The 18,720-nt window shown below is 42.7% G+C and overlaps 1 protein-coding gene across 4 annotated transcripts in view; it reads right to left on the reverse strand.

Annotated features, from left to right (window-relative positions):
- Positions 1-17,929, reverse strand: part of RBMS1 (RNA binding motif single stranded interacting protein 1) — a 103,427-nt gene extending 85,498 nt beyond the window's left edge. The window contains exon 1 of one of the 4 annotated variants that reach the window (XM_075153077.1): positions 17,668-17,929. In XM_075153077.1, coding sequence (XP_075009178.1) covers positions 17,668-17,730 — 63 coding nt within the window. In that variant the 5' untranslated portion in view covers positions 17,731-17,929. Of the gene's footprint in view, positions 1-12,503; positions 12,701-17,078; positions 17,541-17,667 lie in introns of those variants that run through there. The other 3 variants (XM_075153078.1, XM_075153075.1, XM_075153076.1) reach the window with 3 other exon arrangements.
- Positions 17,930-18,720: the final 791 nt, after the last annotated feature.

An 18,720-nucleotide genomic window follows, 5' to 3' on the forward strand; every position in this document is an offset into this window, starting at 1 on the left:
CCCCCCAAAACTACAATTTCATCATTCTGCTCATCTGGCTATCCTATCCACCCTCCCTCCACAGACAGCAATTATAGGATAGAAACGGCACCGCATTGAAGATGCATGTCAAAAGAAGCATCTGTTTTTTTGGCAAACTCCACACTGTTGGTGGCATTGGAATTATTGCTATACTGTTTGTCACAGGGTTAGACCACAGATGGCTCTTTTGGCTGACATGGGATCCGCTATGTCATTTTCTGATTATTCAAGTCAAAAAATAAATTGAAGAACTTGTGCCCGACCATGTATGAGGGAGTCAATTCCTACCAAAATCCCTTTGTGTACGATTGCTGGTTCTTTATGGGCAGTATACTACATCCAGCACAGCTGCAGCATTGTTACTCTGCATCTCTCTATTCTATTTTAAAGAAGAGAATGTACATTCTTTTTGGCAAGGCCATATTTCCGTTAGGCCAGTATTTAACAGGTACCCCAGTGCGGTGTACCCCAGCCTATTCCTGCTTCTCCTGCTGCATTCTTTGACAACGGTAGATGGGACAGTGCAGGCAGCTGGCTCTGGCCCTTTCTTCCACACTCCTAAATCTTAATCTTTCTCTGAGAGACTGCGCCCACTTCACTGCAGCCAGCATCTCCAGCTGGAGGAAAGGTGGCTTGTCAGAAAAAATCCTGGAGAAAAAGAAGCCCGTTTTGTAAGACTTCATCATCAAGACTGAATCTGGATGACCCCATGAACAGGCTCTTTTGAGCTGCACAATTTATGCTTCAAAGTAGAGATCAGTTTAGATATTTTATCTTTCCTACTCAGTTTGCAAATGTTTCTCCTTTTCTAATCGTCTAATACATTTCTGTGTCTTCAGGCCTAACTACTGTAGAGTATCAGCAAAGAACAAGCCAGCGTAGATATACTGCACAAGTACAACACAAAGGTGGTTGTAACACTGATACCAAGAAGGTCCAATTCTGTTGCTCACCAGCTTGTTATGTGCCTATGCCAAGTTACAGTTAAACCAACTTCCGTGAGAATGGTAGCATCTTACATCACTTTCCATGGGAACGAATGACTCCTCCAGGAGCTGGACAACAGGAAAACATGCTCCAAGCATCAGTGCCCTTCCTAGTTACTCCATTGCAAGTATTTCTATAGTCCTTTATAGTATTTGCCACAGAAGTGAGGTCAGCATGATCTGTGCTGGGCTGAAAGTTCCTTTCATCTTTTTGTTACTCACTTCTGAAATTTCAAAAAGTGCCCTTGTGGTTCTTATATTCTGCAATAGGATAAAATGCAGCAGATACAATTCATTATAATCAACACATTGGAAGAGGACATACACAACATCGCTGGTAAAGCATTAAAGCAAGTCTCAGGTATAACTAGGAAAGCACATACCTAAAATTCCAGGAACACTAACACTGCAGATTAAATACAACTTCAGGATTTCATACCCCACTGCCTTCTATACGCTGCAGTCACTTAAAAGGGAAGTGTAAGATACTTTTACAATTATTTCAGCGCAGGTTGAAGTGACTATTAACTAAATTTCAGCAGAAATGGAACTAAATTTCAGCAGAAATTTAGTTTGTGCTAAATTTGTCATGGTATTTTGACTTTCAAGGAGTCCATGGTTGAAACCACGTTGCTGCCAGTGGCGTATGTATATGCACACACACACACACATATATATATATGGTCTGACTCTGAACTTGCAATTCTTTATGGCAGGGTGACTACACCTCCATAAGTGTGATTCTCCCCCATGGCAAAAACACCAAACTGAACAGAAGCAGCCAAGTATTATTAAGTTAGCAATGTAGCCGTTTTTAGAACAAGAGTGAGATCAGTAGCAACTTTTTAAATCATCAGACTCATTACGTAAGGAGTTGTCAGCTTTCTGCACTTGCACACATCAGCCTAGTTCCACTCTCACCCAGTGGTTCTGCATTCATTTACACAAGCTGAAAATCTGTCCAAGAGTTTTATACATTTCAACATTGTATAAAACTGACAGATCAGAACACACAAGCGTATAACGTTGGCAAAACTTCTCAACATAGGGCTTTTCTATAGAGTACTGGGGAGCAAACTCTGCTTGGTTTGCACGCTGCAACAAGCATACCAATTTTCTTTGGATTTCAACAAGACCGCGTGTAGCACATACGAGACTGCAAATGAAATTCCCAAAGTCTTCTAAATGACTCTCGAGACTCTACATGGCTTCCTAAAATAAAACGTAGAATCCCACTAGAAAAGAACTGGAGTTGAACTTCATTGCTTTTAAAACATTTGCCTCTTGCATCGTTTCCCATTCGGGAGGGGAGTGTTGCAAACCCCATGCAAACCTCGGTGCGGGCGCCTGGCTGCACTGCCCACAGCGTGGGTGTGACATGGCAGTAGTACTTATCAAAGATTTTCATTAATGCAACTATATCGATGCAGTTACGTGCATGCTAACAACTCCAGGATGGACAAGCTGTTAGTTGTATTCTCATGGAAGGTGATGAATACCGCAGTGCTTTAAATATGCTTTATACCCAAGCAAAAGTGATTTAAAGCAAGAGCTGGGAAAGAGCTGTGTGCAGGAAGACCCGACATTAGCGTCAAGGACAACTGTTTCTAAATTTTTGGGGGCCAGTGGATACCCATCAACTTTTGACATTTCTCAGAGATGATCTTGCACTCTTACACAGCCATACAAAAACCCAGCACATCCAACCTTTTTGGCCAAGTGTTCACTACGATATATTCAGCATAAGTGGCACAAAAGGTCCATTTTTTACAGATGTATGACATAATACACAGTCACACACAGGATACCCTCTGCTCTTCAGGAAAAAAGGAGTGGTCTGTGGTGCCCAGAACGCTTTTGCACAACTTCCTCCTATGTAGCACATGGAGATTTACCCGTGCGCAGGCACCACAGAACAAATCACAATCAGTTTAGCATGACGAAAGCAGGTGTGTTTAACTCCTGGGAAAGACAGAAACAAGAACAGCTCATCCAGCCAATGAACAGTTCAGACAGATACCAAACAACACTTATCCCGCGGCTGCTATTACTACAGAAAATGCTGCTAAGATGGTACAGACAACTTAAGATGGCCCCAGCTGATCAGGAAGCACTAGCAGCAGAAAATGTAGCTTGACAAGCAGCAAGAAACGATGAATATTTCTCTGATTTGTTATCACCATCCTGTGCCTTTGCCCTTAAAAAGTGTGTGTGTGTGAATATACACACATAAAGCAGTTACATCTTCGTTTAGATTTGTGTATCCCATCTACATTGAGGAGGGCAACGAAGCTGGTGAAGGGCCTGGAGAACAAGTCTTATGAGGAGCGGCTGAGGGAACTGGGACTGTTTAGCCTGGAGAAGAGGAAGCTGAGGGGAGACCTCATCGCGCTCTACAACTACCTGAAAGGAGGTTGTAGCGAGGTGGGTGTTGGTCTCTTCTGCCAAGTCACTAGCGATAGGACAAGAGGAAATGGCCTCAAGTTGCGCCAAGGGAGGTTTAGATTGAACATTAGGAGAAATTTCTTTACTGAAAGAGTGGTCAGGCCTTGGAACAGGCTGCCCAGGGAAGTGGTGGAGTCACCATCCCTGGAGGTATTTAAAAGACGTGTAGATGAGGCCCTTAGGGACATGGTGTAGAGGGCATGGTGGTGTTGGGTTGACGGCTGGACACGATGATCTTAGAGGTCTTTTCCAACCTGTATGATTCTATGATTCTATGATTCTACTCGAACCTGGAATTAAACTACAGGTTGTTTGAACACCGAGGACTAAGACAGTATCACGCACTTTCTACTTTTTCCTTCCACAAGCTTTTATGACCTGCTTTCTTGAAACTATGTGCCATGAAGAGCACAAGGAAAACATTGACATTTGGACAATTTTCTCCTGGAAAAGACAAGGAAGTCATATTTTTTGCCTCTAGACGTTTCCGAATTCCTAACCTGCAACTGTAGCTTGGTTTAGTTTCCTAGAAGTTAGAGGGAAGCATTTTCTTCTCACATTTCCAGTCAGTACACCTTTTACCTCTCACAGTACTCAGGGATTATGCCCTCCGACAACTTTTTCTCTCTCCAGCTAGACAATTTGTATGCACAAGAGTAGAAAAAGAGCATTTACTTTGTTTCTTTAAGGATGGTTTCAGACGTTACAGTAATACACATATCACTTGTTTCATTACCGGCATACTTAATGGAGAGACCACTTTTCCAGCACCATTTGAGGAAACGGGGACTAGGATACTCCAGAACACAATGTTTAGTATAGTACAAATACTATTTAATCCCATTGAACGTGGATCAAGCAGGGCTTGTTAGCATTTGCTCGGCATCAGTCTCAACAGATCGAGGCTGTTCCTAGCAAAACCGTTCTGTCGTTGTTTGATGAAAGCCAGTTCGGGCAGCACGTCTACCTCCATGGCGCAAAGAAGTTGACTTTAGAAGTCAGTTTAAAGCACAAAGTTGCTGAGCACCTATTTAAGACAATCTGTGGATGAACTCTTTTGAATTTTAAGCTGTAACAAATAGGAGCATGACACATTTAATTTAAAAGTAGCAGTTAGGGAATCTAACCAATTAGTAAATCTAATCCTCTATGCAAAGTTATTAAAAATGTAAATGTTTTCCTAAATGCAAGTGATCAAGGGTGCACAGAGGAGAAGGAGTCCTTTCATACATTAAGGCTGTGAACACAACAAATCCAGGGACTTGATGAAACACGGGAAGGAGTTTGCTGAAATCAGCATAGCAAAATCCAGCACATGAGCCTGCTTTTATAAATAGTAGTTTGCTTCTCTTTATAAATAAGGAAACCAGTATTCCTTCAGTAGGATAAAATTCTCGAAGTTGTAAAGGTAGGCAAGATTAAAACTGAAGATTCATCCATAAAAACTAGGGCAAGATTTCCAAGGGCAGGTAACTTTTGGTGGAGCTCCCCAGCAGATGTCTAGTTGAATGTTAGGGATGATTTGTCTGTACTGACCTTTGATGATCCGAACGTGGCATCAGGTCAACTAAGAACAGCACAAAAAGCCAAAATCTTTCAAACATGAATAGGTTTTAACATGGAAAGTCAACTCTTGATAACGTTGTGAAGTAGAAACTATGCTTTCTGAGAGATCTAGGATGTGCAGATAGGGAAAAGGGCGGTATAAGGAAGTCAAAAAGCTTTTACACTGGTGGTTAGATCTGCTGCTCTGATAAGCTGGCTTTGGTGCAGAACCAAATAAAGAGCAAAGATGACTTTGCCAGCCCTGTTGCCAGCTCGGCTTTCGAGCCAACCGTTCCCTCAGTTTGGCTGAGAAGACCAAAGTGCGATGGAGGCAATTGCTGGCCCTGTGCATCTCAGCTGGATCAGCCCTGCGATCTGGATTGCCCCAGAGCCACAAGTGTGAGAGAAGGCAGGAATGACAGGGACAGGAAGGAGGGAGAGATGTGACTGATGGCAGGCTAAGAATAACTGCAGACCCACAAACTGAGATGGCAGTTCAAGGAATACCTTGAGCTGGCACTATTGCCAAAAGCAGGAGCCTTGCCCCCACGGCTGTTCTTTCCCCCTTCCCAGAGTCTCCCCCTCACCAAAAAAAAAGAACAAGAAAAAAAAAGGAAAGAAAAAGGAAGTTCAGACTGCTTCTTTTACAATCACTGCTGACTCATGAAAGTGGTAACAAAACAGCATTAGGCTGTCAAACAATCAGGAATTAAACCAACTTTGGTTTTGCATACACAAACTAAGACAACTGCAGCGAATACATGTGGCACCTATGTCTGTAACCAAGCCTTAATAGTAAGGCAACAAGCAGCATGCACAAACCTGTCTGCTAAAACTTTGGTGAAATCCTGTGTACATATCACATGCAGCAATGCTGCTCTGGCCTTAGGGTCAGATTTTCCTTATAACCTTATCTGAAACAAACCCAAGTCAGTCTTTTCTCATTCTTTAAAGAATGATGTTTTGGTAGATGCTTATCACTTATTAGATCCAATACTTTGACTGCTGAAAACATTCTATTTTCTCCTTACAAATGACAATCTTTTCCAAAATCCTTGTGCATGCACTTCCAAAAAAACGTGTGTACTTATGTCTGTTTTATTTATCATTTCCTGTTCTTCCTGAAATCTGGAATTTATATTTGAATAACGCAAACAGAAGAGCTATTCTAACTCACTTCCATGGTACTCATCAATTTCCATCGCGTTTTGCTTTCTCATTTGAAACTTCACTCTTGGTTTGAACCAAGAGATAAACTTTTTCTTTTGTAAACTACAGTTTTAACTCACACAGCTAGTTTTTAACTAAGAAATTTTTAATTCTGAAAGAAAAGTGGTTTCAAGTGGTTAAGAATATCACTCAGATGTCTGAAACTTAAGCAACACGATATGACTTTTCTAAAATTAAAATGTTGGTGACTTCACAGTGCATGATAATTAATGATTCCTTTTACATCCAGAAGCCTAGTTCTGAAGTTAAGTTACCAATGTTTAGCAACAGTATGCTGAGCAAACGCAAGAGGCCATTCCTTGGTGCATCTTAAAATTTAAAGGAAGCAACACTCCAAATAGCTGCTGGGGTGAATGTCTGACTGCACAATGAATCATTTTCATAGACACTACAGATCATCGTTAATTCTGAAATGAAAAAATACAATAATTAGATAACACCTCGGAAAGCTTCCAGATGTACTGCTAATACAACACTTTAAATGTATGAGGAATTCGACTGCCAAGATGAAGTAGTCCTGGCAGCATAGATAATAGTCTAACTCAGACCTATGAACGGTTATACCTAAAATCGCAGAAGTGATACGAGTAGCACTTGCAGCAGTCACCAACGTATTTCGAAGCCCGTGCAGTCAGCAGGCCACGCGTGAGCGCACGTACAGCGGCAGCACCTGTGCGAGAGAGCCTCCGCCTCTGGAAGGGGAAGGGACATTTCACTTGAACCACGTCTGGTGCTATGTATGGCTAGAGATGATGAACACCACGTCAAACACTAGTCAGGAATAAACCAGTTCATTTGGGCACAGAGCCCAAATCATCCACAGCTTTATTAGTCATGTTCTTGTCCTTGGTACAAGAATTCAGCTGAGGAATCATACTCCTGAACACATCAGAAAGTTATAGATAAAGGAAAATACTTTTGATAAGTACCCTTGGAATTGATAATTAACTTTAAAACGCTGCAGTGAAAGGGAATCTGCCCAGCTAGCAGCTAACATTTTAAGATAAATTAATCACTTGCCTCTACTTACTGCACAACTACAGTCCTGAGCAACCGCTTTCAGGTTGTCCTACATTGCAGGCAATTTCAAGGAATTATATTTTTAATAAGAACATTCAGCTCCGCTTTTCTTAGCAGCAATCCTACCTTTGCAGGTTATCAATCTGTGCAACCATTGGATGTTTAACACTAATAATCTTGTAAGTCAATATTAGTTTGCTACAAAAGTCACAGTAAATTGAAGTTGAAAGACCGTGCATTGCATTTCCTAAAAGAATAAAGCAAATATTTGAATTTATGCAATTTAACTGGATTTCAAAATTAAAATGGGACAACAGAATATTTGAATAAGGACTTCCCAGAGGAGAAAAAAATCCAAGGAGTTAATTTAGTAGGAAAGATAAGGCCACAAAACCACTAAAGCTATCTAGATAAAAATTCTGCAAAATCTAGGCCACGGAACTTCATGGAGTTTTTCCTGTTCCGAGTAAGATTTCAATGGTTGAACTCTGCCTTTCTGCACACTAAACTTCTGCTTAGAAAAAAAGACAACTATTGCTAATGGAAAACCAACATCTCCTCCTTTCTAAAACTAGAGTTCTAGACAGTTTTACCAGTCTAGTTTCTTGCCAAAACAAACTCTGCCATTGTTATTAATCTGGAAATATGAATAATAGTATTCACATGAACATTCCCATAGACTGTAAAGAAACTACTCACGCAGTAAATGACAGGCAGAATTTGAACACAAAGTTTTATCATTCTGAACAATCTGCTCTATCCTGAGCGTTAACGTATAACATCTATATATGTGTGTGTGCATGTGTGTATATATATATTTAAGATATTTAGTCCTAATTGCTGTAATATCTGACCCACTTCCAGATGTTAGTACATTTCTGTACAAAATCTGCGGGAGGTAGGAAACTACCATTAACAAATACCTCTTGAAGAGCCAAACCTAAACAATTTACCTAAGATCATCCAAAATATCGTTGACAGGACAATTTGAACTTCACGTCACCATCTTAATCCCTGTAGTAGCCTTGACTAAACTTTATAGGTGTGTCTGACCTGGGACTTTTATTATCACTCAAGATGATAACACAGAACTTATTTCAGGGGAGGAAGAAGGTGGAGATGGAAACCAGCTCTGAGGATTCAATAATTTTGAAAGAGGGTCGCCAGAGAAGTGTCACACCAAAAAAAAGGTCTTTTGATAGAAGGATAAAACACGCAGATAGGCTAGATCTTTCATTCCATCATCTTATATATTGGAATACAAAACCATACATTAATAATACTAAAACAACAATAAAGTTGCAAGCGAAAAATTAAAACAGAAAGCAGAAAATGGTCAGAGCAGGGAATTCCCAACAACTCATCAGAATATGTAAAGAATGGTTACATGAAAAGCCAAAGTGCCTTTTCTAATGACTAAGCCAGTCTTCAGCCCTTAGTGACTTCCCTGAGACCACGATACTCCACACCTGACAGATCTAAGAACAGTATGTCTATTGGCAATCTGACAAAGTCTGGTTCAAAAGTTAACTTGATTTTGTCACTATAGCAATTAAAATATCAATGCTGAAACAATGAATGACTTCCTTAACCGTTTCCATCTTGCATTAATCTCCATAGGATCATGCAATATTGTAAATGGGCATGAAGGCAGCTTCTAGGGCACTTCAGACAACCAAAAAACCACTGTATTATTCTGTTGCTGCCATAGTGTGCCCTAAATTTCACTAGCACCTTTAACCAACTGAAATTCTACATGGTGAATTACATCTCAGTATTCTTCACCATAAAAATTACTCAGGCTTTCAAACATGCTCTATAGCTCCTCAATACTGCAGGATACTGCCGGTTTTCTCCTTTCAAAAATTGTCCCTAATTTTGGAATATTTACATGTACACGTGTGCATTGGAAGCGTTGTTGCCCTAAGACAATAAAGGAACAGTTACCATTTATCTTTTTGTTTAAGCTAAACACTACAGAAATGCTTTTTTAAAAATCCAGTTTTGGTAAGCGTTTCTCATATGTAGCATCCAGAGCTACATCTCCTGGAATGTTGAAGAAAAGCCAAACACTGTCCCTGTTTCAAAGGTTAGTAGTTAAGCAGTTTTTAACAGTATTTAGCAGTATTTAACACCTAACTCAAATGTTTTTCCCAAATTACGCAGAAGTATTTTTAAATAAGCAAAATGAGGATCATGTAAGCCAAGTCGATTGGATGGAGCAATATTAAAGCAATTTAAATACCGTTCGATTCTGCTGAATGTCAGTCTAATACCAACCCTAGGATACACCGACTATTCATCTCAGGTTTCTCATAGGGGAAATTCAAAAGTCTTCTGGTTCTCTGTCTCAATAAGCACTTATTCATGTCAGTAGTCTCACCACAGGCAGTGGCACCACTGGGTATGTAAATATGCACTGGCATAAGCAAGAGTCTTAAAATTCAGACCCACATTTTTAGAACTCTTCTTGAACTCATCTGGAAGGCAGACCACTAAACACTTCAAAGGATCTCGTCCTGCTGGTGGTTGCTTTCATACTGGACAGAAGTCTGTGGAACCGTGTGCCCGGCTCTGCCGAAGCCCAGGTTTATCTGGTGCGGGTGCTGCCGTCCCGGGCTCGCAGGAGGCACGTTCCTGCCCGTGCGATGCGTTCACAGATGCATGGCACACCCGCTCCGTCCCTCCTCTCCCACAGCACAGCCATAGTGGGCCAAGTTAACACAAAGTTGTACTGTATGTTACTTGGACACTACATACTTTAAAGAGTTTTATGTCGTAACAGGTTATTTAAAACCTTAGCTAAGTGAATAGCTAAGCCAAGCCAGAACAACACACACATGCGTGTAGCAACACAAATGGTTCAAAATGGGTCACTGTGGCCATCCTCAAAGATGGGCACACAGGCTACACAGCTGCCAGTCACCTGCAGCAGCTGGAATAACAGGGTCTCCCCCACTCCAACAGTAGCCCAGAGAAAAGTCTCCGTTACACAACTGTTTAAAGCATTATTAGCAAATTATACATACAGGTAGAAGAGAAACACCAGAAGACTTGAAATTCACCCACCATAGCATGAAATCTCCTTTGCAACACACCAACCATCTCTTTAGTGCTTAGCTGAAGAGCACTCCGAAGCCTGAGCAGGCAGCATTGCACCTGGTGATGCCCAAGAGACATTACTGCTTCCAAAGCAGGAAAAAACAGCCTATGATCTGGTGAAAGAAGGCTGAGTGAAAGAGGCATCACCGACTTAAAAAATAAGAAGAAACCTCTACCCCTAACCCTCCAAATGGGTTAAGTAAAAAAGGAAATACAGAGCCTTAGATCAGAGTCTCTTCTCTGAATATAACCTGAGGCAACAGGGTTGCACAATAATCAGTCTCCCTGGGAAGACTGGAGGTCGTCTGCCATAAGGCTGCGTACATGGTAAAGGAAACTTTCAGGTTCTGTACCACTATTTTGGGGTTTTTTCCATGCCTCAGTTTTAAGAATTTTATATTTTTGTTTGTGGATTTGTAAACAAGGATCTGCATTTGATTTTACCCTCGCCTGCCTAGTGTTTTGAGTGATTTCAGGTTGTTGCAGTGGCACAAGCACAACCTGGTAACGTTCCTGTGGGTCAGACAAACCCTAAAACAGGATTCTGAATCACCTCAGAGGAGTCAAGCATCTACGAACATTGCTTCAGTTTGTCAAAGATAACAGGATACTCCTCCACTATGCTGCAGCAGCCTTCCTGGGAGCTGGTAACACCTCAGGCATGAAAGAAGTGCCCTGCAGTGACTAACAATCCTGAGAAAAGCTCCCTGTAACACTTCTCCAAACTCACACCTGAATCCTGGATTTCACTCCCCAAGGACACTAAAAATGGAAGTGCCACACACGTACCTCAGATATCCTAAAGGACTGAATTCTAATATTGTTACGCTGTAGTACCCAGATGACAGAATATATGAGCTGTAGTAAACCTAAGGAGTCATATTTCCACTTTCTTGAAGCAAAGCACCATATGGTAGAGGAGATTCAAATATAAAAGAACAGAAAATAATAGAAAGGTAAGGAAAGAAATAAATCCCCTTCTCGTCTAAGTGGAGAAACAGAAAAAATGCTTAGAATAAGGTGTGAAAGTGCCATTGTCAATAAGAGACACTGTCAAGGAACAGAATCAAGGTAAAATAAAAAGTTACATATTTCTAGTTGCTGTAAAGAAGCATTTCATTTCACAAACAGGTAAATGTCAGGCTAGACTAAGTTTGATGCTCACCTTGCTCTGCTGTTTCTGCTGTTCTTCAACCAAGGAAAATGAAGCCCAAACGAGGCTTCCCAGAACAATGCATTATTTGTTTCCACTGCAACCTCACAAAGTTCTACAGTTCTACCAACCGAGTAAGTAAAATCAAAACACCCACTCTATTTGACACATCATTTTTCTAAAGCAGAATACTTTAAACAAATAAGACACACACCAGTGATTTCCTAAACTATTACGGTGAAGGGAACAACACTGCTTTTATGAGGACACATGAACAAAAATGTGTTATTATGTATTATACTATTATATATTTGTACATATCTGTAATTATCAGCTTTTATTTTGCAACAGACCATAGAGCTGATATATCCTCATACTACATCATAAATTCAGAAAAAGACATTTTTGAAGTGTTGTAACTATTTTTCTGTTTTGAAGAGCTTATAACACTTCCAAACATTTACTAGATATTTTTAAGCCCATGCATTTTAGTGCACGGTTAGGCCTTAAAATTGGAATAAAGTGTTACTGTTAAAAGTCACTTTACATAAACTGTAATAAATTTAAACTGCTATAAATAAACTAACTCAAACTGACACGAACCTAGCTCATCTTGAATCTGTTCAAAGCAACCCCTCATCAGCATTCAATTACTTCAACTGCAGTTTAAACCTACTTTGTGTGTCAATACACAGCTGCAGCTACACTGCTTTAACTGCAGTCTCTTGAGGAAAACAGAGCTAAACCTGTGCTAATCACAGCAACCAGGCCCTACAGCACATGATTTTTTTGTTGTGTGTATGTTTTCCTAAGTTGCTGGGTTAGGAGGCTTGTGCTTATCTAACTCATGGTTCCCCACCACGTTTCTCCTCTATTTGTAACTCATCCCTTCCCTTTCCTGTTGCATCAGGAAGCTGCAAATACAGTGGCTTCTGCAGGGCTGTTATAATTACCACAGTACACTGCAATTCTGAAACGTATGCAAAGTAACTAACAATTACCTCAACAAGGTTTCTGAGAGCATTTAAATGTGGTTCTGTTGGCTTTCTAGAAAACTTCTGACCAACACGCTTCATCCAAGATCAAAACACCTCCATGCACCTCTTCATTAGGACTACAGCTTCGTAAGCCTTCACAGTGTCCCCTAAGTAAGCTGTTTTAAAAATAATCTGATGCAGAAACAGAGAAAAACATTTGTAAGAAGCCGGAAACAGAGCCATGACGGAAAGCCAGTAAAAAAAGTTCCTATTCTTCACTGACTTCTTTTGTTATACACCATCTCAGGCAACAAGCAAAGATCATTTTTAATGAAGACTTTAGAGATGGGGGGGGGGGGAGGGGGGAGCAAACCAAAAAGAGCTATCATGTCAAATGACCATTATTTTTATTTACTTGGTTGCAGCACTATGCTGATGTTTTAGGAGCCATCTCAAGCTCTTAGGAAAGGATTTTCCCCTCCCTTCCTTCCTTCCCCTCTCCTCCCTGCCAGTAATCCTAGTTTAAAGGATCTAACCCTTCTGAAATCTGTTAACTCAAGCAAATTTTTTTTAACAGTTGGAAGTTTCAGGGAAAAAAAAAATGAACCCAAAACAAAACAGCAGATGTTCAAGACACAGACTTCTATTTTCCCTTCCATGTGAAGCTTAATGGCAAAGATACATACTTTAACTCTTCCAAAGAGATAAAAATATATTGTTCACCCTGTTAGAAATACTAAACAAAAACTTCAAATTGCTAAATACAGATAAGACAATCATATCGCTTTTCATAATCTATAACATCATGCCTGACAAGATAAGGTGCTTCCTTTTATTTCTTTCAATCACGTTTGTGTTACAAGTATAGAAACCCACTGACTGAGCAGTTTTGCTCTCTTGAGAATAAAGCAGAACTTCACAAACAATCTTATAGATGCTCTTAAAAATGTAAAATGTAGCTGATACTTAATGTAAAAGCTGAGTCTTATTAAACCTAGGTAGACCCTTTAACATAGTACACAATGTAAAGGGAAATAGACTCTGTCAGCGCAAGCCGATGATACAAAATGACATAATTCTTACAGTACTGAAAGATAGAAACAAAAATAGACTAATCCCATTTATTCAGGTAACCAAAGATATCTGTTCATTCTCAGGCTCCTCAGCCTCCCCGCGCAGCACCATGTACACACACCCGAGGTGTAATGTCAAATCGGTCTGGTGGCAGCCTGCTCTGTGGAGCTGCATGGTTTGAGTTATGACCATGCCCAGGTCTTGCAAGTTTAATGAGGTTCCTTCTCACACACACAGACACCACACACAGCGCCAACTGGGAAACTGGGAAATAATAAAGCAGGATTACAGGTGTAGTTTCTTGATATGTTAAACCTATAGATAGAGTGAAAAGCTAATCTACATTTTTAGCCTAAGATTGGCAAAAGCTTTCTTCATTTAACCATCATTAGAAACCCACCTTAAACTTCAACTTTTAACAAAACCCAACCTGCGACATGGCACTTGATTTTAACAGAGCTGCATGAAAAGATTAATCAAAAGCTTTGTATGTCTCTTCTTATACAGGCCAAACACCAAATCAGTGTTAAATTCCTCACGTGCAGCTACACCCAGTTAATCTGCTCGAAAGCAGCAAACTATGTAAATCTCTTTAGGCTGGCGAGATAAACGTTACACTCATCAAAATGCAACAAGAACCACTGTTACTGGGCAAAGCTGTTAAAAGGCACAGACACAGTGGGTTTCCTGAGCACCCAGGCTGTGGTAGGTGGGACCCCGCGCTCACCATCCCAGGCCTCCAGAGCTGCTTCTGGCGTCCTCTTCGAGAAACCTGAGAGCAGAGAAACCTCCCCACACAAAGCAATTTGAAATCCCTAATCAAATAGCTGCCCTAGCTCTGTAGATTCAAGGAGCAGATGGCAGGAGAAAGCCTAATTTTCCATTTACGATAATTTTACAGAGTGTAGAAATATTTACTTCAGAGGAGCGCCTCCCGATTTACATGAGAATAACAAAAGTGGGAGGAGGGACAGAGAATCATCACGTTCTCTGCACACACAAACTGAGAGCTAAGAAAGCCTGTATTAACCAGGACATTGTATGTTATTTTGTTTCCTTTGCATTACAGATGCACACATGTGCATTCTTTGCATAGCTCAAGTAACCTTGTTAGTAAAAATATTCGCTTACGCCTACCTTTTTTAGATAGGATGCATGGCCATAAGCGTTGTGCTAAGTTATTACTGCAGATACTGTATGGTTTTCATTCTTTAACTAGACCTGAATCTGCATTTCAAGCCAATTCTCAGATGAGTTGCCACTCATTTAGGGAACGTCTAACTTTTAAGCCTGGTAGGAGTATTTTTATACGCCTGTCTGCCCATAACGCAGGAAATCCTTTTGAAAATACCACTTCAGAGACCATATTTTAGTATTCTTACAAGTACTCTAAAAGAGAGAAAAAGCTTAAGCACCACCCAGTTGAATCTGACCTGAAACTGAGGATGTCGACTGGCTCCTACATGCCTGAGTTACACACTGAAATAGATACAGCAGATAACAAGCATAATACTATAAGCACAGATTAGTTTATAAAACAAAACATAGTTCTTTGGGAAAACAAAAAGAGAGTATGGGTAAAGCTCTGGACCTACTGTAGCTAACTGGTATTTTGTCAATGTGTTAAGTGAAGGCAGAATTTCACATTACATTACAGTGCCTTAAAAATAAGTCAAGAGAGTATCGCCTTGCCTTTTACCAATAAATCACTCACCATTTCGTCTGAATCTGTTATAGACTCTTAAAAATGAAACAGGAAAATACTAAAACCGAAGTGCTCTTACACTATTCCGGTACTACATATGTTACAACACTAACAGAGACACACAAGCTACTCAAAAGATTTTAGTTTCATTTTTAAGTTATTTAAATTTTTTTCAGCTTCATATACTACGTGCTATTAGCATAAGAAATCTAGTTTCTCCTTTTAGAAATGATGGTAGACTACTTTTCCTACACTAACAGTACCTAGTGTCTCAGACTAAAGCACAATTATAATTCAATTGTCTGAATATGGGTTACACAGAGCATGCAGAGACTTAATCTGGACTATTCTTAATTATCAAGAGTTAAAAAATGAGGCTCATAACACTCTTAAGCACTGTTTGACATCAGCTCACCCCTGCAGGTGAAGTCTGAGTGAAAGGGAGATCAGAAAGTCAATCTTTAAACGACCTTAGTCTACATGAATGAAGTTAATAGGAGTTTTCCATGGACTTAAATGGAGAACGGCACAGGCCCTGGCTCCTTATGTAGGAAGTGTTTGAGCGGAGAATGGCTACGCACTAACAAAAGAAACCTTTGGTACCCAGGGTCTTAAGCCCACATAATACCCCCGCATTCATTTCTTTCTCTGCCTATTGGGAAAAAAAGGGTCTGTTTGTTTTTCCGATTCAGTCGGCCCTTTTAGCTCTTTGAATCTAAGGAGTGCACTGTGAAAAGAAGAGCATCTTATCAGCCTGCTCCAGACCAGCCGGCGAACTCGCATCCGCACGCAAAACACAGCCCTCGCCCTCGCTGCCCTCCGCTCCTGCGAACACCCTGCCCAGCGCCCCGACAAACACCGCAGGCCCCAGGGGGCCTTCGCTAATTAATGGTCCTTTCAGGTAGAGTAAGAAAACAGTATCTAATAAATTGGCTTCATTTACAAAGTATGCAGGAGCACCAGACAAGATCATCAGCGTGGGCGTATCCAGGGCATTTATTAAAAACAAACCAAAACCAGCACACACAATAAGCATGTTTTATTATGTATGGACTTGAACACTTCGAGTACAAGATACAAAGATAACTCCACGCACTGTTAGGCAGCATCTGCAGAGCACTGCTGAGATAACACACCAGCGATTCTTATCAAAAAGATTATTTCTATAAAATAAGGGAGGAGGAGAAAGGAAATAGCAATTTTTGTTTAAGCTTCAAGAAAATGAGAGTCTAACTTGCCCTGTCGCACAGGTTAGCCACGCAGATCACATGCCGTCCCAACAACGCATCAGGAGTTCAAAATCTTGAAGCCCATTTCCCCATTATTTCTATGAAACCCTTCACTGTGCGCAGCAGTGAGATCCGATCTGCTATTTCTGCCCTTAATGCATTCTGACCCCAAGCAAAATAGGACAACTCCCCCAGTATTGCTAACTGAAGCCATCAAATTACTTGTTTCAGCTGCTAAGAGCAGCAGACACAGAAGGATTTTTCCTCACCTGGAAAGAAGCCTGCCATAGTATTTTTGGCATGCTTTGTCAAGCCGGGAGCTTGTCAGCGACCTCTACTCCATTTACCCTCTGGCACATAAACACACAGCACACTTTCCGATGAACTTAAAAAGTAAGATTTTTTTTTTATTAGCAAAGAGTCAATGAAAAATGACATGCTTCGCAGTAAATAATGTAACATTAATGTCAACGTTGGGGGGGGGAGGGGGAGTAAAAAGCGCAGCCGAAGAGACAACGGCCCAGCAAGGTTGTAACCCAACTATTTCAACTATTTTATTTCCAGCGACTAAACAAACAAACAAAGAAATACCTCTTTCAGTGCAGCTCCATAGAAGCGAGTGCTCCGAGCTTATCAGAGCGATCTGTCTGCCCATAAAATGTCACAGTATTTTCCTTGTGCACTTCAAGGGGGAGAGAAGGGGCAAGTCTGAAGCGCGGCAGATTTTTGGAGGGTTGTTTGAAAGCAATAACGCGCCGCGATCCGTTCGCTCATTTCACGCCGAGCTAAAAACATCCAGCCCGAAGTTTCGCTTTGCGGCCCGTGTTGCAACAGCGGGTCCTTCCTAACTTGTTGCCGAGCTCAGCAGGGCCGGCAGCCGCCCGGCCCTCGGCGCCCGCCCGCCCCGCACCGCCCGGCCCGGCCGCTAAGGTCACCCGGCAGAGGCCGCCCGGGCGTTCGGCAAGGTCACGGCGCAGTTTTTAAGGGCGGGAGGAGAAGAAGGGGAAAAAAAAAAGAAAGAGTTTCTTTTTGTATATCCCAGCTCTCGAGAAGCTAGCAGGCTGCAAGTTACAACTCACGCAAGTCACCACCCCTCTCCCCACTCCTCCCCCAGCACTTCGGGGGGGTGTGGGGGGAAAGCGGGGGTAGGGGAGCCACAACCCACCCCACTCCCCTTTACCTGCTTCCGATACGGGGTCCGGCTGCTGCCCGCCGCGCTGCTGTTGCTGCTGGGGAAGATCATCGCCCCGCCTGATCCCCGGCTCCCCCTCGGGATGGGGAGCAACTTTGGCGGCCGCCGGGCTGCGGCGCGGCGGGGCTGCAGGGCGCTCCCCGCCTTCGTGCCTTCCCCGCCGGCTGCGGCTCTTCGTTCCCCCCCTCCCGGCCCGCCGCTCCGCCCCGCTCCGCGCCGACCCTACCCCGCCGCGGCCGCCCAGCCTGCCATCAACGGGCTCTCATTGACCGCCGCCGGCTTCCCCAGCCCAGCCCAGCCCAGCCCAGCCGACCCCACCTCCCGCCGGCCTCAACCACCGCCCAGAAAGAGGGAGGGAGGGAGCGAGCGAGCGAGCGCCGAGCCGCAGCGGGGAAGCGCGGAACGGGCACGGCGCCCGCGTCCCGCCCCCGTGCTGCGCGGGGCGGCGCGGAGCGGGGCGCGGCGCCGGGGGAGGCGCGGAGCGGGGCGGGGGGCGCCCCCGCGGCGCGCAATGGTTGCGCCTAAGCGGAGTGGGGGGGCGGCGGGCCCGCGGCGGAATGCGCGGCACGCGGGGCCAGGCGCAAGTTGCGCCTGGCCCCGCGTGCCGCGCATTCCGCCGCGGGCCCGCCGCAGGGTGCGCCCGACTCGGGACACCCCGCAGTTCCCCGGCTCATGCAGGGAGAGCTGATTTTCGTGTAACACCCCCCCTCCCCAAACTGCAGGGCTGACTGCTCTGAGTGCGATAAATACTGTAGGCTTTAACTCTCAAATTTTTCTTGATTAAAGATGGGGAGAGGGGGAGGAACATCCGGTCAAAGCCCTCATTAATGCCTCAAGGCAATATTTGGGAAGCAGGGGGAAATTCAGATTTTCTTCACAAAACTTGGGCCTAGGAAACGTTACAGCTCTCAGGCAACAAGACTGGGACACATGGAGAAAAGGGGCTTCCAACTTCACTCACTATTACTGTGCGTAGTTTATGTTATTACATTTACATTAGCCAGTGATGCTGGTAATCTAGTTTTTAAGAAGTCCAGAGTT

This window comes from Calonectris borealis, chromosome 6 (genome assembly GCF_964195595.1).
Source record: "Calonectris borealis chromosome 6, bCalBor7.hap1.2, whole genome shotgun sequence".
Lineage (NCBI taxonomy): Eukaryota > Metazoa > Chordata > Aves > Procellariiformes > Procellariidae > Calonectris > Calonectris borealis.